The following is a 23,193-nucleotide window of genomic DNA, read 5'->3' on the forward strand; positions in this document are numbered from 1 at the left end:
GAATTATGTGTGTGTATGTGAAAGGTTGCGCGTTATGTTGTGGGTTTTTAACAAACAGTTTTAACAGATGTTTCTCATCTATATCTCACAGATGGTAGTATTAACCATAATTATCATCATTTTTGAGTAGATATATCTTTATTACAACATATTTACATACATATATCTCTGTTTTAAGAGGTTCATGATAAGACATAAATATTTTGTTTCATCCTATATTCCCAATGGATAATACTTGGAATAAGAATTTACACTATATTAAGTACAGAGAGAAAAATTACCAACTTCTATACTTCTATAATGAATGAAATCGAACCGGTATCAATGATATTATGAGTTTGACACATAACTCCTTTATGTTCAAATATGCATAGTTTCATGTCCAAACAATGATAAACCCATGTTTTCATACAAGAGGACCACAAACATAATTCACCAGAGTACTGGGTGATGGTATGTAGTATGCTTTTCAGTGATTTAACAAGAGATCTCATATTCTTAACATTTATAATTTTGGCATTAGCACAGCACAAGAGTCCCTGCAATAATGCAAACACACGTTCACATTTGTTTAAGTACCAATGTCCTTACTGCTGTCTTTAATGCTTCAACTGGAGGCCACTTAAGGATTGAACACTTGGAGATAATAAAGAGGACAAGTTTTTATCTTATTCTGTCTGGTAGATGACCCCCATAGACCCCTTGAGCACCTTCAGATTTTAATATTACTTCATCCTTGTGTCACTGTGACTTTTATACTGGAATGCTTCCACGTGTCCCTTCAACAGCTATGATTCAACAGTAATGTCTAGTTAGGTGTAACAGAGTTGCTGTTGGGTTTTCTTCTGCTGCTTTCACTGCGACCTTCCTTGATGCTGGAAAGATACATCAGATCCATGCTTTAGCTCATTACAAAAAATGATGCATCTCTTCCTTTTGAGGCTTTTATCTTATCTAAACATTTCACTTTGCACAATGAAAAAGATATTTTTATGGAATTTCTCTCTTGATTATTCATCAACTTTAATGGTATATGATTTAACAATGATAATTGTAATTGCAGGCTATACCATCAGATATGATACAGCACAAGCTTTCAAAAAATACATTTTATTAAAAAAAAAAACTCCGATTTACATATAACATAAACAGAATGAACTTTGTTTCACTTGTGAAAGAATGAACTAATTTAAAACTAAAACCACAAGACACCACAAACAACAAAAACCAACAAAATCCACCGACAATTGCAAATGCATGTGCAGTGTTAATGGCACTTACTAGCAGGATTACTTATTGAAACACATAAACATATGTATCATCTTTAATGATGAAAATACAGTGTTTACATTTTCACAAACACTGTAGCATTTTAGTAATGCTGCTTACACAAAGCACTGCCTTTCCTTTGGCAAGTTTATACTGAAAACTCACGAACGCATTACAATTATACAGCTAGCTCCACATACATCGAAAATCATATATCTCCACTGTTAAATGGCTTCCCCACTACATACAATGCTATATTATTGTATACAATGGCGTCCCATAGTAGTATTACTTTCTAGTATCCATGTTTGCGGCATGGGACAATTCAACCAACTAAGCTACAACATGCAGCCAAAACTCCAAATGTTGGCCAACTCTAGAGGCTAAGTCTTAGAGAAAATATTTGTGAAAATCTAGTGTTCATATTTTGAAGAGAAGTTCTAGCACAATCAAAGATGGTGATGGCACTACATGTGTTCGACTTTAGAGACTTTTAAAAATGTGTATTTTTTTGAAATTTTGACTGCATATCTTGATTTCGAACCCATAAAAATGAGTACAATTGACAGTTTTAACTAAACTCCGGCACCATTCTTTACCTGTTTTTTTTACACATATGATGTTAGCCTGAAGAAAAGGAGTTCAAATGTGCATATATGAAGGCGGTGCAGAAAAAAAAATTGATCAACAAAAGCAGAGTATCTATAACACTTGACTATTCTGAAAAAAGAGATTGTTAATAAAACAACAAATCTGTTGCACTGAAGACATTCAACAGGTTGTTGTGGGTACTATACAATGAGAAACTTTCTAAAAACAAACACTTAAGATCTCATACTTCACTAGTTTGTTGCCATCATGGCTGGTGTTTCTCCTAACACCAATATGAGCCCCATTGACTTGCTGTGTATACATAAGAATGACTAGCGAGAAAAATCTCATCTACTGACACTACAATGGCAACAAGATTAACAACACTGAAACTTTATTGTCACCAAAAATACCCCAGTGGTTTAGAAAAGTTCTCAATGTACAGTAATTCTGTTGAAATAAAAAAAGATAAATCTTACAGAGGTCTCTCTTCTACACTGCAAAAGTTTAAAACAACAGATGAAAAAAAAATCTATTTTATGTGGCAAAACACCCTGATTATATCTAAGTGAAAAGAGAAATCTAAGTATTTTCTCTGGAAATAAAATAGTCCTAGATATTAGAGTAAATGCACCCAGTATTCCCACTCAACACTCAGTGGCACTACACAGTAAGAGAAATATCTACAAAATTCTGAAATGAAAAAAAAAGTTATAAAAAAAGTCACAGTCAGTGCAATAGTTACTCGGCACACAGTGGCACTACCTTCCCAGCGTGATTCGGCCAGTGCTGGAAGAGCGCGACAGTCTGGGATAACTGGGCATGCTCACTGACCTCACCATAGGAGGCGGAGTAAAACTGGGCTGGTTTACTTGTGTGAGGGAACGCCTTAACAAACACATAACAGGAGAATATCATTTAAAAATAACAGAAAACATTCGTACAGTTTATAGCAAATTGAAATAAAGGAGCTTCCTTATAAACATCTCTGACAACAAGGTTTAATAAATCTTGAAGCTAAGGAAGTACTTACTCTTCACGAGACCTGTCTTTTTCTCGGCTTCTGTGTGAGCTTTTCTTCTTCACTGTGCTTGCATGTGCTTGTGAGATGAAAGGATTGAGTCTGTCGCGAACATTGTGGAGGTTGCGCTCCATTTCCCGCTGGTACTCTTTCTGGTCTGAACTGATGAGATTCTTGTTTTTGTGTAGAGCATCATGGCATCTGGATATCAAGGCAAAAGACTATGTAATCTATGGCGATACAAGCTGAACTTAATACCTTTGGCTTTACTGTCATATATAAGAGTATAAAATATATACAATGCAACTTTTATAAAGTGAGGACAACATATCAAATCTTCCACTAAAATAAAACACTACAAGCACACATTTTTTTTTTACTAAAATTGCCTCTACCATGAACAATTTTGTCAAAATGTTTCTTTGTGTAACCCAAGCATGCTGATTACTTTTTCAAGAAATCCTTAAAGCTGAGCCTGAGTCTGTTGTGGTGACGTGTGGCAGGCACCTTGCCCTCCATGACTCCAGCCAGGAACACCTGGGCAACCTCCACCGGACCCTGAAATGGGAATAATTTTTTCACATTTATTTTCTGTAAATTTCAAAACTCCAAACACCATATTTACAAAATGCATAACAGCTGCATGACATACTTAAAGTAAAATCTGTTAAACTTAATATTTGGGTCAGGAGAGTCATCATTAAAGTGAATTCAATGTGGCATCCCCCCCCCCCCCCCCCCAACTTTCTCCCCCTACCTGGTTGACTGTGGTCCCAATACAGCCCTGCAGCATCATCTGTAACATCTTGGGATCAGGAGGCTCCTGGGCCATAGCAATAGCTAGCTCTTTGGTCTTCTTCTGGATGTCCTCACATGCTACTTCAATGGGGGACAGGATCACCTGAAGTGTAATGAATTTCCCATAGGGTAAACAATCACAATTTGTCTGCTGATTATGGATGAATTAAAAATGACTCCCCACCCCTGCTGTCCTAACCTACTCTGTTTCCTTTTCCAGCCATTTACTTAATTGCACTAGGAAAAGTTACATAAAAATAACATCTTCAACCATATTGCAGCAGTTAAAGTGTTTTTAACTAGGTGAGCTGAACTAACTTGTTCTCTGGCTACTACAGCCACCCTAGTCTTGACATAGGGGAAGGCATGAGCTGTGGTAAGGATGGTCTTCCTCTTGTACTGTTCATGGAGCTCTCCATGTGCTCGCCCATCCACAGTGAATGGTGTGGCATACATGAAACGCTCTGAAATAATCACAAAGTTTGTTATGAAACTTTTATTAATCTCTTTCAAATACAAATAACACCTAAAAAATGTCAATAAAATATTAAGATATTACATTTTCATCTGAAAACAATATTGACAAAAACTATTAATTTAAGATTATTTTCGAGCAACACTTACTGAGATTGTAGTTCTTGTCAAAGTATGTTATCCTGTCTTTGAACTCATAATAGTCAAAATAAGGCTCCACATAAGTGATCTGGATATAGGCCTGACAAGGAAATTTCATTCATTATTTTATTATAAAATGGATTTTTTCTCATGAAACTGTGCCTAACAATGAAATATCCGTACCAAATTAAAATGGAGTACATCGTAATGGCAAAGGAACAGACTAGACATAGCTGACAGTAAGTAAACAAATTCAAGTATATCACCAATTGAACATATGATAAATAAATTTACATATGTATAAAGTGTAAAATATAAATGGGACCTTGTAGGTATTGCCCCTGAACAGTTGTGTAAAATAGTTTTACCTTCTGTGGATCTAGTTTGTCCTTGTCCACTATGTTAGAATCTTTGATAGTTGAAACAAACTCTTCACCAAAGCGCTCAATGTAGAAGTTCTGAGAAAAGAAAAAACAATATTTCATGTAATTTTCTTTGCAGGTAATATATTATCAATATATGGCTTGAGTTAGTTAACTGACCAACATGACCTTGACTTTAGCAAATCAAAACTGATTTATATTCTAATACTCCACAGTTTTGAGAAATATTGCTCCTGTTACCTCTAGCCTGTGAGATATCTCATGAAGCTTTGTGATAGACTGCTCCTTGTACACAAACTCATTCTCATCCAGATCTCCAAACTTGCTGCCATAGAAACCAACTCTAAAGTAAGTGCCAAAGATACGCTTCCCCTCCTGAAATTAAAGCTGCCAGTTAATATTTATACTTTGTGCTTATTTACCATTTCATTTCTTGTTATTAGAAATAGTTATGTATTAAAATATATTAACTTTTTTAGAGGTAAAATTGGAGATTGCATGATGTCTATCAGAAGACCATAAGCTGTTTTATAAGCTGCTGTAAATTATAGGGTAAATTGTACCAGAAAATTTGATCTTTTAATCTGCTACATATCTACAGTGAGAATTGGGATATTTACCTGCTTGATAACCTGATCAAAAGACTGGTAAAGTTTGTTGTGTATGACAGCTAATTTCTTGAAATCCCTATTGGCTTCATGGATGGGGATCAAAACTCTGTACACCAGATTAACAGCCTCATAAAGACCACCCTGAAAATGTATAGGTATATAAGAATGCTGCTACCTCACATCTTACTTTCCCACTGATCCATACATCACTGCTCATAACATGGCATGTGAACTTATTCATAAGGTCAATTCTATTTCACAAATTCTAAATAATTTTAATTTCAGTGCCTCAATAGATCAAATTTATAGAATATGAGCTTCCATATTGTTTATTTTAATTACAAGCAAAATGTTTCATTAAAGAGTGCCTTCTCACCATACTGAAGGAGCTGGCTGCCTGTTCCAGCAGGCCCACCAGTCCAGACTCTGAGAAATATTTCCCAGAACAGATGCCTTCCTCATCTGGGGAGACCACGTCATCTGACACTGCACTCTCTTCGAGCACATTGGAAGAGATATGCTGTAAAATAAACATAACAAGTTAAATATCCCCATACATTCTTATTCTTATTGGTGCAATACCAGTGCAAATGCAATAAATTTTCATCAAATTTGTTTTACTATTATCACACTGAAATTGACTTTAATAAGTGTCATTTTAGAAAATAAACCCTTTATAGATTTGCGTCTGGAGTCCACTTTCAGATATATCTTTATCTTACTTGAAAAGAAACACAGCCTATAGGGAGATATGTCCTGTCTTCCAGCATATTCAGGTACTCTGCCACCAGGGCTGCTGAGTGTACCAGACACAGGGCTGCTTCAGCATGATTTCCTCTCTGAAAACAATAATAATTTACACGGACTCTGTTTCTATATATATATCTAATTCACTTATTTTTGACAAGGCCCAATATGTGCTTCTTAGGAAACCATTTTGGCCAAGAATGCTTACATTTACATAAAAAAAAGTTCCCTAAAGAAAATACCAAGCTGACTGCCACAATTGAATACAAAGATATAATTATCACATTTATCTTTTTTTACAAGGCCAAATACCTCGCTATGTTTGCCAGCCATATTCTGCAGCCAGGTGAGGCGTAGGTCAGGAGAGTTCTGGTACCCCTTGGCTATCCTGTACATGAGATCTAACAACATCTCTGGGTCCTCCTGGAACTCTTTCATCTTCACTGTGTCTGACAGGATCATGTGGAGATTGAAAACCAGATCTCTCACCTATAACCCCAAAAATACAGGACACAATTATCACCATTTCTCAGTTTTGTGACATATACCAATATATTCTCTATTGGTCCATGTAACATCTCAATTTGAAACAGAAACAAATAAAAAATATGTTGACAATGCTGTCATTTCTCTACTCACAACTAACCCACAGAATTCAAGAGGTCATTTGGATTCTTTTTAAATTTTAGCCTAATATTTAAGATTCTAAATGTAATATTCTGACCCACCTGTTCTGGGAAGGTAGTGTCTTGAAGTTCAATGTCAGACTCAGCATAGGTGAGAATTGTCTTCAGGGATCTTCTGAGATGGTTCTCATTGAAACTCTGGTTTTGCCCCACCAGTGAGCTCAAGGACATGGTCACTTGCATCTTCACACGGGAGAAATTCTGCAAAACAACAGCATCCTTGTACTCATTTCAAAATTTTTTAATTGTGCATAGCATGATTTTCTATCAGTCTTGAAAATTTTATCAAACAATGGAGTCATCTAAAAAAATATTTATCCAAAAATGTAGTACTGGAGTTAAAGGAAGAGTGATGTAAAAAATGAACATTACAACTTAATTTACTTACATTCCCTATCTCAAAGTTCTGCCTCATGAGAAGATATAGAGAGGCACTGGCCTGTGATCTGATGGAGCCAATACATGAACTACAGTGACGTAACAGCCTCAAACACAGGTCTGCACACTGCTCTGTGTCCTCCTCAAACAGCAGCTCTGGGAACTGAAAATTAAAATATAATATTTATAATGAGACTTCTAAATAAACACTGTGACAGTGATGTCTCTTATTTAAATGTAAGAAGTCAACAAGATTGAGAAAAATATGCTTTATGGTTTATGGTATTTCTTATCAATTTCATTTTATATACTAATCATGTAATGAAAAGGGTAGAAATATGTGTGTGTGTGTGTGTGTGTGTGCGTGTGCGTGCGCGTGCGCTATTACAGCTAAAATAAAATCCCTTACCTTAGAAACAAGAGACCTCTGAGTGACAAACATGTTCTGCAGTGCCAGTGTGCTCTGGTTCAGTCCCAAGCTGTGTAACAGCACCCTCAGTACTGTGCCTAGTAAACTCTGCAACATGTCTGACTGCTGCACTATCTGGAACACACATCATACATCATTACACCTATGTTACCATGTTATAGGTGTAGCAGTTACTTTTATACAGTATACAGTGCTTCCTGCAATAAAACAGGAAAGTCGTATACTGGATATTTATGTTCCAGTACAGTAACAGCCTATTCCGTTGTAATCGCAAACAAGTATACTAAGTTCTTATAATATTATACTTATATAATTAATAATGTATTATGATTGTATTGTGATTGTGCATACCTGTACAATAAGTTCCAGTGTGTCCAGAGTAATAAGGCTGCACTCTGTTGCTAAATTGCTGTCTAAATAACAGTTTGTTTCAACATCAATCCTGGGTCTGAAAAAAGAAAAGAATTTGGTTTTCAACTAAAATCAAGGAAGAAGATAAGACAAGACACAACCATGCCATATAAATGTTCAAAGTATAATAGCATAAACATGAACATGCAAGCACCAGAGGGTAAACCTAGCCAGGCAACTTACATAGTTCAGTCACCATGTCTTTCAACATCTATTGAGGTTTTTACATGTACACACATTCTAACCATGTCAGTTGATAGAGCAGACATACCTCTCATAGTTCTCTCCTGCCTGCCTCCACTGTGTCAGATCCTTCCTCCACCTAAGCCTTGCCATCTCTGTCTGAGGAGAGGCTGCTAGGGTAGGTTCTGAAGCAGATATGGAAATACAGGTGATACCAGAAATAACACAGTCTTTCCTGATGATTTTGCATCATACAGTATAACTATTTTTTATTTATAGACCTTTGAAAAATTCAAGCCAGGAAATTGTTTTGGTTACTTATTTTTAGAGAAGACAACTGAGATTTCCCGTCTCATGGAGCCCTAGCGTCTGGTCTATGTTATGCTCAAGTTCAATTGATGGTCGACTGGGGTCAATATGATATGACATGATATAAATATTTTTGAAACTTAACCTTCTACCAGCTGCTATACCTGGATACAGTTGTGACCCTGCGGCCTGCTGGCGTCTTCTCATCATCATCTCACTCCGCGCACTGCCCATGCCCAAGATGGCTTCTTCTAACTTGGACTTCATGTCAGTACTTTTCCTCTTAATCTGCTGACTGATAGCACTCATTGCTTCTCTGCCCTGATATAAATATGCACCACAATAATGTATAATGAATAGAGTTACACACAAAAAACCCTGTAGTCATAAACAAAACAATTACCAAAGCCAGTGCATCAAATTTTATGCACAGGTGAATTAATCATAATAATAATAATAATAATAATAATCTTTATTGGAGAATGGCAACCCGAAGGTTGAATTATACAATTACATATATATATGAATATTTAAGTCAAGGAAGCCTGGTCATTTTTGCACTGGTGCACTCCTTAGACGGTCTCACCTCCCTGGGGAGCATACAGCTCGGCTGCCATATTAGGCGCTCATAGCTAATATAACATTTCTGCACTGCCTGACCAGGCCCCTGCTTCAACCCCTTAATGCTGAGTGCCAAGCGGGGAGACAGCAGGTACCGTTTATAAAGGACTGGTATGTCCCTGGACGGGATTTGAACCCACGTCCTCCCGCTCCGGAGGCGGACACTCTAACCACAAGGCCATCCGGTCGGTTCAAATCATCATCAAATCATTAAGATCTCTTACAACTTGTTGATCACTTTTACAGGCACATTACCAGACCCTCCTTACACAAGAAAAAATGTTATAATAAAAAAAATAATTAAAAAACATCTGTCATCGTGTCACTACCCTTACCTTGTACTCAAAGTTAGACACGCAGTAATACAAAAGTTCCAGTAGCTGACTCAGTCGTGTCATTGGGACCTCAGCCCACCACTGCTTCAGTGTGCGTTTGTCATTGTTCTTCAACACCCACAAGAAGCAGGCTAAAATGTTCTTGGTAGACTCTGGGCTCAGCTGAGACTTTTTGCTTTGCTGTAACAGAAATAGATATTTAAAAAAAAATTAACATATTCCACCACTCACTTTCTGACATCCAATTTGAGGGACTGGATGTCATAACCTGATTTTTAAGGAACAATTTCCTCATGTGATTTGCTTCTACTTACTGTTTCCTTATCCTTTTTATCAAAAAACCAATATATATAAATGATAAGCTTTTGAAATGAATGAGAACAAAAAAAAAAATCACTCACTCTGGTCAGGGTATCATAAGAATCAAAAGTGATATCCTCTGATCTAGTTCCCATCACACTAGAAGTGGCTATAGCATTAGCAATAGACTGGTTGATGCCAGGACTGGCCATGTCCTCCTCCACAATATCACTGTCCCTGTCCACTTTATCTGAACAGTTGGGTTCATACAGTTGTCCCAGGCTGTCCATAACAATGGTCAGGAGGGGCAGGTAGAGGGAGGCCACTCTGGCCTTGACATCTGGGTCACTGTAGCGAGGGTCAAGGTCATGGTGGAAGAGCAGATTTCTGACCAGATTGATGGCTCTGTTTTGTACATGAGGGTTGCTGTGAAGAGAGAAATAAAATACATTCGAAAATGTGAAATTAGAAGCGTTTAACAAGAGTGTAAGTACTATTCATCAAAATAATTCAGATCTTTTTAAGTTACATATCAAAAAACAATCCACTTATTCTGTGCTATTTCATGTGATTTAATATAATACAATAACCAATATACTTCAAACTTACAGTAACCTAAAACTGTGAAGATACCCCGTCAGCACCACACTGTGTACTGATACCTACCCGGACTCCAACCCAATAGTAAGATCAGACAGCACGAGTCCCACCAGGAAATGTTGCTGCCTGAACTCTATAGACAGGTCTCCTAGGCCTGGTCTCTCCATCAGAGTGTTGGTAGAGGTGTAGGAGGTCTGAGAGGTGGAGCTGGCCACACTGGGGGTGGGGCTGGGGGGACCAGAGGGGGTCAGGGTGCTACCAAAGGGGAGGTTCAAGGTGACGTAGTGCTCATGGCTGCAGATGATCCTCAGGAAGTCCAGTTTCAGCATGGTCAGATCTGTGGAACTGGCCTGGGAGGAGATCTTTATAGCCATCTGGAGGGACAAATATTTATACATCAATTTCAACTTATGTAATGTTCTATATATGGAGAAAAACAATAAAGAGACTACAATACTGATTTTTTTTCTTTCTCTTATTGCTATTAAATTGAACTAAAGGTCTCATTGCTATTAAAATGAACTGAAGAACATGTAAGCATTTCATCACACTTCCTCTCAAGAAGACCTCTGAATGTTAACTTTGATGATATTAATGGTTCATACATATTTCCAGAAGAATAATCTACTAAATCTTAAGTGTTTCAAGAAAACGTATCTATTTTCACTAAATACTCACAGTTTTGCAGTAGAGCTTAACAAGATTGAAGATGAACCCCCTGTCCATCAGTGACAGCAGGTCATATAAGAAGAAAGCCAGGCTTGTGTTCAGGCCACGGGCATCCTGTAGAAATACAGAGATTATCAATGCCAGGCTTATCAAAATAATTATATTGACTTCAAATTTAATACAAATCAGTACAGACATAACATAAGAAGTGATCTAGTACGTAGTATATCAGGGGCGGATTTAGGCCGTCTTCTGGGTCTTCCGGAAGACGGTCAGATTTTCAAGTTTACATTGACGGGTATATAATTTTTTTCTGTCGGAAGACGGTCAAAAAATTGAGAATGGATCAACAAATACTGAGTATAATATGGAAGACTGTCAGAAAACATCTCTGGATCCGCCCCTGTATATCAAATTCAATGAGTGGAATTAACATGACCACATGATACTTATAATATATAACATGACCACATGATACTTATAATATATAATGTTGAGCTTCAGAGGAAACATTTTCAAATAGGTGTTTGAATATATGAAAATAATATTGAGAAACCATAATTCTATATGTATTTAATAATTCAAGGTATTGAGAAAAAATCATACTTCAAACAAAGTCTTGACAGTGATAGTACACAGATCAGCAATTTCAGACTGAAACACATTCTTTATACAATAAATTACCTTGAGTGTAGAATATCTGTCCACTATCTCCTTGGTGATCATAGTGACCAGTGCTGTAACATCATCAATATACTGTTTAGGGAACCTGGCTTTCCTTGGGGTATCCATCTTGTCTGCCCTGGCTAGATGTTCCGCCATGCTTTTAACCTGAAGTGCAAACAGAAAGTTATCATATACATCATATTCTTTAACAAAGGTTTTACCAGAGACCTAAGATACCATCTGGTTTCTCAGCTGAGTTAAAAAGACTTAGCTAGAGTATTAATTCAGTGTCAGTGACACTGAAAGTAATTTACAGTAATTTCACAATTATACAAAAGTAAAGAAGCAAATCCTAATAGATTTCTGCACATTCACCTACCATGAGCTCAAAGAAGAACCAGGCATTAGCCAGTGCAATGTCCTTGGTGGACCCACTGGAGACCACCCACTGGAGGGCTATCTCTTCATGGACATACTGGAATAATAAATGACAGGTAAACATATGTACAAATATCATTTATAGCTGATATTCTTAAACATTAGACTACAGGGATGGGACAAAGGAATGCTAAAAAGGTGGCCCCCTTCTCCCACCCCAACCTAAATTCGTCCCATTTTTAAACACATTCAAAACAGGGCAACTTTCTTTACCCCCTTTCACATATAAAAAACGAGGAAAGCAGTCAGAGGCAGCAGAATTTCATCCTGATGATTGATATCTATTTGTTGGTTGACACCTGTGATAGAACCATTCATTTGTGAAATTACCCGACAAAGATAAAAATGTCCAAGGGAAGTTCATATATCTGGCACAGCATGTTAGACCTTAAATATTTCAGCTGTTACCTTCTTGCTATGGAGTCTGCCATATCTAGGTGGCTGATCTGGATGTCTGAGGCTGCCACTTCTGTCTATTTTAGCAGCTGAAAATAAATTAATTCATTGTCTTTTATCAATGAATCACATCAACAAAGGCAACAAAATATTAATGAATATGCTGTCTTTATCTTTTTAATCACAACACCAAAGACAATAAATGTTCATGTCCTAACTTCCAAAATTTCTAGCTAAAACCATAAAAACTTACACGAAGCATCCATGCTTATCAACTTTTCGCCATTTTCATCCAATTAACTCATGTTACTTCCTTTTTATTTTAAATCTAAACAGCTCACTAAAAGTTACTATAACAATAATCTTCAATACATACATGGTATTCCCAACATTCTCTCCACCTCAGAGTCAGGGGTGGTAGGGGTCACAGCAAGGTCAGGGTCACTGCTGCTTCTTGGGATATTTTGTTTCCCAACAGGGAGAGAGGTGGGGCGACCCAGAGTGGCATAGTTGCTCATGTTAGGTGTGGAAGCTGAAGCAAAGTTAGTAGCAGAGATTAGGGCACAGTCACTGCAATTCATTTTCTTTTCAAAATTGTGTACATATCCACTGTGCTTATTTATATGAACTTCAACTTGACTGACTGTTTCAAAATACTTGTTAGTAAATAAAAAATCTGTTATTTGTTAAGCTTGTTTATATTCTACATTACACTAAAGAAATCAAAACTACATTACTGCACTGGTGATGATGAAAGTCAAAAACTACTTCAGAGAAAAAAAGACTAAAAAGATTAGATTTCAAAATCCCATGTAAAACAAAAAAACGAATTGTCTGGTGACATCAACTAGACTACTTTAGGTCTAAGTTAGTCCTGATGTGATCATGCCTAAAGTTAATAACACTGATTTGCACACTGGACTAAATATATAATGAAATACTACTCTGGATGACTATTTCCGGTCTGAACTTTCTCTGAATCTCTCCCTACCTATTGCACTGAGATCTGGGTGTGGCAGTGTACATGAAAACTGGATGTATTGCACAAGGAGGCTGTTTCTGCCATGGAGGTCATTTTTATCCTCCAGTAAACTCTGCAATGTCTTCACTAGCTGTGCTATTGACTCGAAGGAGGTCTGTCCAATGTTCACTGCAAGAAGAGAGAAAACATGGTAAAATAAATGACAGTCACTTAAAAATAAACTAGAATTAGAAGCCATACAGTTTAGAACCTATTACTAAGCTACTTAAAATTTCCAATAAGACAATATCAGTATAACTGAACTTCTCTTTGAAAAATTTTAGAAACAGTAACAAATGAATAAATTCCAAAACATCGCCTTCCAATTCTTCAAATACAATTCTATCACAATTTTTCAAATATTGGTCAAAGATCCAAAAATCTCACCAACTTGTCCCCCAATCACAGGTGGTCTGACCATCAGTAGCACCAATTTGTCCATGATCAGTGGCAGGAATCTGACCAAAGGTTCTCCCATAGCCCTGGACACGTCTGCCACACTCTTCTTCAGCTCTCCCTCAAAGTTCTCCAGACCAATGCCCCGCGGAATGTTGTGCTGCTCCGCACAATGGGACAGAGTTAGAAAGCGGTCTAGAAACTCGTCCTGGAAAAAAAATCCAATCCAATCCAATGGTTTTTTTTTCAAAGCATAATCTGACCTCTACCAATTTTGTCATAGGCATGAATGAATGATAACCGCGTATATGTCATAACTTACAAATTATACATTTACAAATACATATTTGTATAATTTCACAAATCTGTACACATGTCAATATATATTTTGCAAACCAAAATACGTAACTTTAAACACAAGAATGTACCTGAAAGGTGTTCAGAATGGTGTTCCTTGAAATTATATCAAAAAGAATAATTTGTGTGGAAAAAATCAAGTATGGAAAGTGTATGTTTTAGCAATATGGGAAAAATATGCCCCTGTTCACAACTTGACTAACATAGAGCAGAACATTTTCACTGGAAATCACCAATAAAACAGACTGCTTTAAATGGGACTTATAATTTGGTCCCAATGTAATCTGGTCTTATGGTTTTTGTAGCCTTAGTAAGTCTAATTGTGAATGTGTCTTTTGTCTTTACTGCCATAATCTACACACCACCATATGTGTCCATCCACCTGAAGCTACCATGATATTATGTCCACTATACAGTACAAGCAGGAGAATAATACACACATAATACAAGCACAATACAAGGGTAGGGAAATAAATACAATTCCATGTTTTCATTGCAAAATAATAATAATCATAATAATATAGAAGCCACCTCCATCTGGGTAAATATCCAATAATAAATAGGGGTACAAAATAATGCACATCAGTATGAAACAAAATCTGCAAAGCGCCACTGAAAATGAGGAAAGACATCTGGGTTGGAAGAATGTGTCAGAGTAAAATGAACCACAGGGATGTGTTTTTGTCCAACAACATTGTTTTTTGTTTTTTTTCCAACATAAAACTAACTTTGTTTAATCTTGGATGAGGTATAAAATCTTTACATGTAACATACTTAAAATATGGATTGATAAATCATTTTATTATGCTTTTTTCAACCTTTGGTTCACTGGTCACTGTCACTTTCTTCCCTTTCCAACTTAAAAGCAATAAGGCCCCTGCACCAAACATAACCTACAGTCTGAGAGTGATGGTCAGCTGCACTCTGGCCAGTGTGACTATACTTAGAAACTTTCTGGCACATGCTCAAGAAGCGATCAATATTTCTGTCCTGGATGAAGCAACAATTCAAGGTGTGAAATAAAACAGCAGCATATTGGAAGATGTCAAAGTACACAAAGCATAGAGAAAAATATGATTCGTTGCAGAGTGGGAAACTCAACTAATTCAATAAATTAGCCTATTCTCTATTTTCTATTCATACTTGCAATAAGGTTTAACTGATCCAAGCTTTATTACTCTCACTTCTCAACAAGTTGGTTGTGACTAAGACAACACTAGTTTGCATTTTACCTCAACAGCACAAGCAGAGTGCAAACTCAATCCTTCAAAAATGCATTGCAACTGTTTAAAAGTTTGGAACACAACATAATATTCTTAATATCCTATAATGATATTGGGTTATTACCTGAGTGTGAATGCTGGAGACAGCACTGATGGAGACACTGAAGATAGGCTTGTGGTTGTCTATCCACTTCATCCCTGGTAGCATCACCTAAGGAATAAAATGTACCAGCCTCTATTAGCCTATGGAATCAATTAAAAATTTTCATCTCACCACTTAAATTCTCATCATAATGGAGAGTTACAGGACTAGAGTCTATTCAAAAAGACAATATATTATGATTCATAGTTATAATGTGTTTCAATGTAATCAATTTAATTTTAAGGAATAAAAATACTGAAAACAAACAGTCAGTAATCAGCTGTGCAATAAACATTGTTAGTATTCAAGATGATTTTCTGTCTGTTACAAAAAGCATTGCGGTGAAAACAAACTACAATGAGAAAAAGCATAAATAAGAAATCTGAAAAATCTTAAAAGCAAGGTTTCCAATCCTACTTAAAAATATAAAATATGGAAAAATGGAACTCATGAAATGCAATAAATATATCAGAAAGCAAAGATTTTTATATTTCAAAGCAATTCTAGCAGAAAAATGTCAGTGAAGACTTGAAATTCCTAAAGAAGCTACATCTGTCAATGAGTGTGATAAATACCCTTCCCCCTTTCAGCTGTGCTGCTTGAGCAGAGGAAAAATGGAAAACTGCGCAGCAAGTCAGTGCAGAAAGATGCATATATAAGGGTGGATATCATTTAGTCACATCAGATTTTATGGGAGTAAAAAGTAATTTTTCCAAATGTGAAAACAAAAAATCTTATAAGAACAAAAAATCCTTCTGATGTTAAGATAATCAAATTCAATTCTTATTCAAATGCTATTTTCAAAAACTGCACAATCAAGAAGGAATGGTTACCCTAGTTTTATCAGCGAAAAGTTAGGCTTACATTTTGAAATCTTAGATCAAATAGATGAAGTCTGACCCATGTAACCATATACAAATATGGTCATCAGCAGGGGTACGGGTGTATAAAACCCTGTGACCCATCATGAAGCAGGTGTCTTTGATATCATAGAGTGGGAATGCATTGTGATATTATGATTACAAGCAATTGTGTCTTAACCTCATAAGACTCATCGGAGAACAATGCAGACAGCTTGGTCCTCCAGCTACTATCTATGTGAACCTAGTTAGTAAGAAACCAAACAACACAGACTACAGTTACTGACATAATGTGCACTAAGGCCTAACCTGTATACACAGAGAACTACAATACATTCTATTGCAAGCTTACTTTTTATCTAATGTAAATGAACAAAAAAGAAAGAACACAGAGAAAGTATACATATCATCTACCATAATAAAAACAAAGATGCCGCATTAAAACCAAAAGAACAAGCAACTAGTACCAAGTACGAAATGCATGCTTACCTAAATGGAATGTCTTATCAAATTGTACACTCAAAATATATAGATATATGGTACTTACATCAGGATGCAGAACTGAATAGTTGGGTGGTGGTTTCTCAAGAGACACTGGCAGATTGAAGTCCCCTACTACCAGGTGTCCATCTTGCAGGATTGGCAGCCACTTTAAGTATACACATAAAAAAGTCAAACTCATAATACAACATTCATTTATATATTTTAATATCATCAAAATCATCTGATCAAAATGAAAGTTGGCAATAAAAGAAAACAGTTTTTACAGAAGGTGACAAAGATGACAATACCTTATAAAGTAAATTATAAAAAAAAAAAAGACAGTCACTAATGTTGTCAAATGCCTTAAAAATGCTTGTAACTCAATTTCTTACACTATAACCAATAGGTGTCTCCAGCTGTTGTGGGACATCTTTCTTCTGGCAGCTGATGTGGTAGAAGGTGAAAAACAGGTGGTGTGGGTCCCCCAGCCTGGCTGGTAACTTCACCTTGATCTCATCATAGAAGTCGGGGGACCTGAAAGACAGGATGTAAAATACCTCTTTTGTACAAGCTCTACCTACATTGGACTTAATAGAAGTTTTAAAAATAAGTTAAACAGGGAGTCCTTCGAACATAATTATTCAGCACAACATGATGTGTTACATATACATTACATCACTGGTAATTTTACCTGAATTTTAAACATCATGGCAACCATTAAGCTACAAGGACACTCTAGTTGTGGTAAGAAAAGAAAGGTCTTACTTGTTATGGTACGTCACACTGGTGTAAGCTTCTCTAGAGAACTCTGGACAGCTGGACTTGCCAAATATCACCTGAAATATGTTCAAATGGTAAACAAAAGAACACATTTATCTATTGAGAAAGGTCACAACAAAAATATCCTGAGGAAATTTAAAATCAAGTCATGTACACGACACTTGATAAAGAATCTGAGGAGCCTTCTCAACTCTTCTATTTCAGGAATTATGACTTTCACCAATGTTTACATCTGATTCTGCAAATCCCCACTCAATCCCCATCTCTAGAATATCTAATTATACACATCTTTTTATCCATTTAACTACAGAATACAATCAATGTTGGCTTATATGTACAGAAGAAATGCTGATACAATGCAAAGAACCATTTTATTCATACAGGTAGATTCCATAAAAAATTAAATCATTCTGAAAATGAGAAGAACTACTTTTACAGAGGAAAGGTTTAGTTTACGACTTCCATATGCTGTTAGTACGAGTATAAAAAGGACTATGAGAACTTAAGGTGTTAATACATCTATATACCATGTATATATTTTCATCTATAACTTATTTAAGGCAAACTACTATCATTCACATATACACCATAAGGAGCACATTATTAAAGCAAACTAATAATGTTTTAACATTACATTGGTAAACATGACATATTTCAGTCATATGGCAATCATTAATCACAAAACTAGCTTTATTTCAGTACATTAAATGTGTCCCATTAAGCCTTTTAGGTATATGAACTTGTTAAAGTATTCAATATAGTCCAACCTTTACATGCCAGACTATGTCAGTACTTAAATCATGATACATATCATACAACTTTTCATATATACTTGTATCTGTATGATATTCAACTTGTGCTTTATGCATATAGTGATTTGTAGCTTTATTTAAATTAAAAAAGAGAAATTACCAAGCCTTTAAACGACAAAAATGTTTGGACCATGAATAATTCAGATAAAATTCGAATAGATTTTTAAGAAACAATTTTTTGGGGGAATTGAATATTGGATTTTCTGGAATGAAAAATCTATTATTAAAATAACATTTGATAACATGTCTAAAACAACACTCAACCTTTTTATCTTATAAAAGTAATAGGTGTAGAACATCCAACTATAAAATTCATGGACAAAATCAAACAGGTTAAGGGTAGAAGGGGTCATCCTTCCTACAAGATGCTACAAAGAACATCCTTCCAGATTTTGGATATAAAATATCCAACTTTTAGAATTCGCCTAGTTTAATCCCTGTATACCCCCAAATCTGCCAACAATTCATAGCCCTGAGTCAGTATGATAAGTATTGGAATATAAATTATACATGCCAGTGAATCTATTCTACAAACTACTATACAGATACTGGTAGTGTGCTGCATCTATGACCAGAGTTTGTTACTGTCTATGTTAGTGTTACACTGCTCTACCTTCATATTGTTCTGGAAAGACTTCCTCATCTCAAAGTCATCAGTGCCATAGAGCTGTGTAATAATTACAAATGTCATTTTATGTTTTGGGATTACTTGCTCACAACTGGGTATTATCATAATTGTGAAATGTTTTAATTCAAAACTGTGTTTCACTGCATATAACTCCAGCAAAATCTACTGACTAAAAACAATCTTATCAAGAATGTAGAAAACTGTAAAGGAAATAGACAGACATCTGAAAGAAAATGTCAGTGAAATAGGATGCACACATTATTCAAAACTACAGCCACACTATAAAAAAGTGACATAAAAGCTGATACTATTCAATCACTTGGATTCTTAAAATTAAGACAATCGTGCTGGAACATCACAGCAACATTATAGTGATAAGAACAACTTTACATTATGCAAACCACATCAGATACAATGTGGCAACAGTTCACCTGAAGTACACAATTTGAACCATTTTCAACAGGTGAAGACTTTCACAGGTATCTAATAACTCAACTTAACCAACACTCATTATTGATTTGAATTCAAGTCCTCTACTCACCGGTAATGCATGGACCTCCTCCTCCCCACCCATGAACTGAACTTTGATTGCTATATTTCGCGCAGCTCCTTGTCTGTTAGCAAAGTTCACAGACTTTGGATAAACAAACAGCAGGTTTCTGGGGGAAAAACAGTAACAAATAAGGTAACCAGACTCCCTTGTATGTCAATTCCCAAATAAATGAAGATCTCCACTTTTAAAATCTCTGCTCAAAGTGAAATGCACCCCAAAAATAAATACACTATCAGAACAATTTTAGGGAGAACTCCAAGATTTTCCTGGCAATACCTTACCTATATGTTGTATTAGGCACATACACCTCCCTGGAGGGAAACTCCTGGAGTTCCTTGGTAGGCCGGCCCTTGTCATCAGGGTAGGGGTCAATCTTGTAGAGCTCAGGGCTGAGGCAGTACTTTGGCTCCTCTGGACAGGGAGAGATGTCCAGCTTCAAGGTACCTGGAAGCAGGGGAAAAGCAGGACTAAGAAGAAAATAGGTGCATACAAAAGACAGAACAAACCTCCTCCTGTCAGTTATTAAGTATCACACCTCACTAGAAAAGGAATGTCAGCATGTTGCTCCCAATGCTAATGAAAATATAATTCTTCCTACATATAAAAATCAGTTTGACTGCAAACCTGATATTTTCCCAATAAAAAAGCACATAACTTTTAGAATATGGCATTCCTATACATGTCAAAATTTGATTTACATGACATACTAAAACCATGTGCTGCAATGGGGGTATTACCTTTATGGCTTCATACTTACCAGGAATACATTTAAGTCTCTTCAACACAGACGTTGGCTTTTTAAGATCTGCCAGAAATCTGAACAGGTCGTCATCACTTAGTCTATCTCCCTCCTAGCATAACAAAAACAAGGTGTGGTTTTATAAGACTAACTGCAGTAGAACTAACCACGATTTGTTATGCTACATATCCACATATAGGCATCTTAACCACCAATTTTCATCATTTACCGACTTCTTTCAAACTCATAAAAGATTCTTTCATCATCAACTACTTATAATGATAATTCACAAAACATAAATTTACAATGTACTCCTCCAAATGCCAACTATGAGATGGAGATTAAGGACACCGTTACCTGTTTGAAAAAACTGGACACCGTCAGTGTGACAGGTCTGAAGTTATCCAGACCAGTGCCTCCCTCTTCTGGCGACCAGCTCACCCTTTTGTCCAACAGTGACTTCCTACGTTCTAAAGAGCCTTGCCGAACGAAAGCGGCATCATCTCGAGATTTCTTTCTGAAGCTGTCAAACTGTGTGCCTCTACGATCTGAGGTTTGTAAAATATAAAACTACACATATAAATATATCATATCAGGAAATGTTTTACTCATGACTGTACAGTTTTTAGCAAATACTATATTCCTCTGAATACTAAATCTATATATGACTTAAGAAAATACCTAGAGCCAAATGTTATTCATCAGTATGCACTTCTGCTACCTGAAGTAACATGCAAGTTTAATGGCAGTATAAGACCAGGTGCAAAAGACTTGAGCAAGATGCACAGGTCCAGGTTAAACTAATGAGATACATCACCAATAGAGCTTATGTTTCTTTAAACATTACCTAGGCTACTAGTGCTACCAGGTTCCATGCCCTTATCTTCTCTGTCCAGACTATTGGCCCCACTGACTATATTCATTAAGTAGATGGCTGTCCAAGCAAAGGGCATTCTGTACTTGCCTAACTTCTCACAGAAATAGGCTGCATTGCCTTTTAGTTTGTCACGATTCTGAAGACAGCAACAATATAGAAAATTACAAAGTTAGTCAAGAATCTGTCTTTAGAATACTAACAACTTTGTACATTGTATTATGTTAATACGGAATTTTTTTTCAAATCTCAAAAAACTGATTGACCCATTTGTAACTGACAAGTTCCTTCAACATGTTTCTGTTCACATGCCACACAATGAACTCGGTATTGGCCTTTATAATCTAGCAAAACAAAGGAAATACAGCTACCTTTTCATCTTTCATGTATGGTTCTGCACACTCTGAGATGTTGCCCTGTTGTAGCACCTTCTCAAGCTGGAAAAATATGGTATTAAATCTATGTTTTGTCAGCTTATTAAGTGTCCTGATCTACAGTATTACATATTATCATTTTTGTCAAAACAATGTTTATTTCATACATCAACTTTTTCCGCAGACACAAAATCTCCCCTTAAATATTTGAATTATCTCCCCACTTTCTTGCAGAATACAAATTAGATGTTACCTTCAAATGGACTAAGAAAAGCCTACCATAAATGTTCTTTCTTTTAACACAACATTGAATGTTTCTCTTAATCTGGATAGTCTTAAATATTTCTACTACTAACATTGATGTCCATTTTAGTTTTTATTTACCTTCACAACAAGGAATACATCTGGAGAGGGGTATGTAATGCTGAAAATACAAGATCTACTCAGAGTAGAGATGTCTTGGTATGGTATATGTGACCCCAACATTTTCTTCATGTTTTCCGGTGTCAGGTCAAAGTAAAAGTTCTCGGATATCTGCAGATTAAAAAATAATTTTCAATATTAAAATATCTGCTTTCTAACTGAAACACTGTGCACAGGTCAACAATACAGTAATTAAAATTTTGAAATACTTTCATCAACTGTAGGATAAACAGAAAATCATCAATAATTAAATGTAAGAAACAAATACATGAAAGATGCAAAACAGACACCATTCGCCTTATCAAATTAACTATTTAATTTATACTTGCCTTTTTCTTTGCACTAGCATCATACAGTGCCATGGTGGCAAAGATTGGCTCAATTTCAAGTTCAAGCCTAAATATTAAGAAATAGAATGTTCAAAGTTATCTCCCCTTTAAACGAAATTTACAACTTGATACAATAAAGATGAGTACAAGGTACATAAATTATCCATGAATTCAGATGCAAACTTATTGATAATAGCATCCCCATTATCAAGTTTTGGAAAGCTCAATTGTGCAGCTTATGGCATCAGAAGAAGACCATAGGCATAACTAGATTCAGACTGAGAAGACCATAAAGAACAGCACATAGATCTACATACTTTAGCTGCAGACACTTGACAAGAATCCGGTAGCCAAAATGCTCAGATGGAACTGCAGCAGGCAAACGGCGTTCTATCATCTCCTCCTGTTATACAAAAACAAATAATTCAACACTGAGTGTCACAAGCATGCTTCCCATTTTGAAACAACATTTTTTTCACAAATCCATATTAAATCACAAATCTAAAACCGCATACCTCTTCTTGCATCGGATATAAGGCAAATATGGCTTTCTGCCTGTTCTGTTGCCTCTGTGTCTCACTCTGTACGTCTAGCTGTTCCGTGGGGGTGTGTTCCAGCAGGCCAGGTAACAGGGGGTCAGCCTGGGAGTTCTTCAGATCAAATATACTGCTGGCCCAGCTGCCCCTGGGAGTGTTGTCCATGTGAATGGAGCCACGGGACCTCTGGGGAACCTGTATGGGAC

The 23,193-nt window shown here is 36.2% G+C and overlaps 1 protein-coding gene across 8 annotated transcripts in view; it reads right to left on the minus strand.

Annotated features, from left to right (window-relative positions):
* Positions 1 to 119: 119 nt before the first annotated feature.
* LOC106157185 (dedicator of cytokinesis protein 7) overlaps positions 120 to 23,193 on the minus strand; it is a 28,461-nt gene continuing 5,387 nt past the window's right edge. Inside the window, exons 6-51 of one of the 8 annotated variants that reach the window (XM_086997662.1) lie at positions 22,967 to 23,182; positions 22,769 to 22,854; positions 22,452 to 22,518; positions 22,084 to 22,233; positions 21,697 to 21,762; positions 21,299 to 21,464; positions 20,809 to 20,999; positions 20,470 to 20,563; positions 19,994 to 20,156; positions 19,701 to 19,818; positions 19,145 to 19,198; positions 17,705 to 17,775; positions 17,332 to 17,473; positions 17,004 to 17,105; positions 16,638 to 16,700; positions 15,579 to 15,665; positions 15,129 to 15,221; positions 13,866 to 14,082; positions 13,449 to 13,607; positions 12,834 to 12,989; positions 12,470 to 12,546; positions 12,003 to 12,098; positions 11,642 to 11,788; positions 10,967 to 11,071; positions 10,355 to 10,662; positions 9,790 to 10,114; positions 9,389 to 9,568; positions 8,597 to 8,753; positions 8,212 to 8,308; positions 7,881 to 7,977; positions 7,509 to 7,643; positions 7,110 to 7,262; positions 6,764 to 6,922; positions 6,348 to 6,524; positions 6,011 to 6,127; positions 5,665 to 5,808; positions 5,298 to 5,429; positions 4,918 to 5,052; positions 4,663 to 4,752; positions 4,304 to 4,394; positions 3,998 to 4,143; positions 3,639 to 3,782; positions 3,330 to 3,439; positions 2,894 to 3,082; positions 2,626 to 2,748; positions 120 to 875 (exon numbers count right to left, since the gene is read on the minus strand). In XM_086997662.1, the coding sequence (XP_086853788.1) occupies positions 809 to 875; positions 2,626 to 2,748; positions 2,894 to 3,082; positions 3,330 to 3,439; positions 3,639 to 3,782; positions 3,998 to 4,143; positions 4,304 to 4,394; positions 4,663 to 4,752; positions 4,918 to 5,052; positions 5,298 to 5,429; positions 5,665 to 5,808; positions 6,011 to 6,127; positions 6,348 to 6,524; positions 6,764 to 6,922; positions 7,110 to 7,262; positions 7,509 to 7,643; positions 7,881 to 7,977; positions 8,212 to 8,308; positions 8,597 to 8,753; positions 9,389 to 9,568; positions 9,790 to 10,114; positions 10,355 to 10,662; positions 10,967 to 11,071; positions 11,642 to 11,788; positions 12,003 to 12,098; positions 12,470 to 12,546; positions 12,834 to 12,989; positions 13,449 to 13,607; positions 13,866 to 14,082; positions 15,129 to 15,221; positions 15,579 to 15,665; positions 16,638 to 16,700; positions 17,004 to 17,105; positions 17,332 to 17,473; positions 17,705 to 17,775; positions 19,145 to 19,198; positions 19,701 to 19,818; positions 19,994 to 20,156; positions 20,470 to 20,563; positions 20,809 to 20,999; positions 21,299 to 21,464; positions 21,697 to 21,762; positions 22,084 to 22,233; positions 22,452 to 22,518; positions 22,769 to 22,854; positions 22,967 to 23,182 (6,162 nt within the window). In that variant the 3' untranslated portion in view covers positions 120 to 808. The remainder of the gene's footprint in view (positions 876 to 2,625; positions 2,749 to 2,893; positions 3,083 to 3,329; positions 3,440 to 3,638; positions 3,783 to 3,997; positions 4,144 to 4,303; positions 4,395 to 4,662; positions 4,753 to 4,917; positions 5,053 to 5,297; positions 5,430 to 5,664; positions 5,809 to 6,010; positions 6,128 to 6,347; positions 6,525 to 6,763; positions 6,923 to 7,109; positions 7,263 to 7,508; positions 7,644 to 7,880; positions 7,978 to 8,211; positions 8,309 to 8,596; positions 8,754 to 9,388; positions 9,569 to 9,789; positions 10,115 to 10,354; positions 10,663 to 10,966; positions 11,072 to 11,641; positions 11,789 to 12,002; positions 12,099 to 12,469; positions 12,547 to 12,833; positions 12,990 to 13,448; positions 13,608 to 13,865; positions 14,083 to 15,128; positions 15,222 to 15,578; positions 15,666 to 16,637; positions 16,701 to 17,003; positions 17,106 to 17,331; positions 17,474 to 17,704; positions 17,776 to 19,144; positions 19,199 to 19,700; positions 19,819 to 19,993; positions 20,157 to 20,469; positions 20,564 to 20,808; positions 21,000 to 21,298; positions 21,465 to 21,696; positions 21,763 to 22,083; positions 22,234 to 22,451; positions 22,519 to 22,768; positions 22,855 to 22,966; positions 23,183 to 23,193) is intronic. The other 7 variants (XM_013532750.3, XM_086997679.1, XM_086997688.1 and 4 more) reach the window with 7 other exon arrangements.

Source organism: Lingula anatina, chromosome 1 (genome assembly GCF_051362555.1).
Source record: "Lingula anatina isolate TDL-2025a chromosome 1, LinAna3.0, whole genome shotgun sequence".
NCBI lineage: Eukaryota > Metazoa > Brachiopoda > Lingulata > Lingulida > Lingulidae > Lingula > Lingula anatina.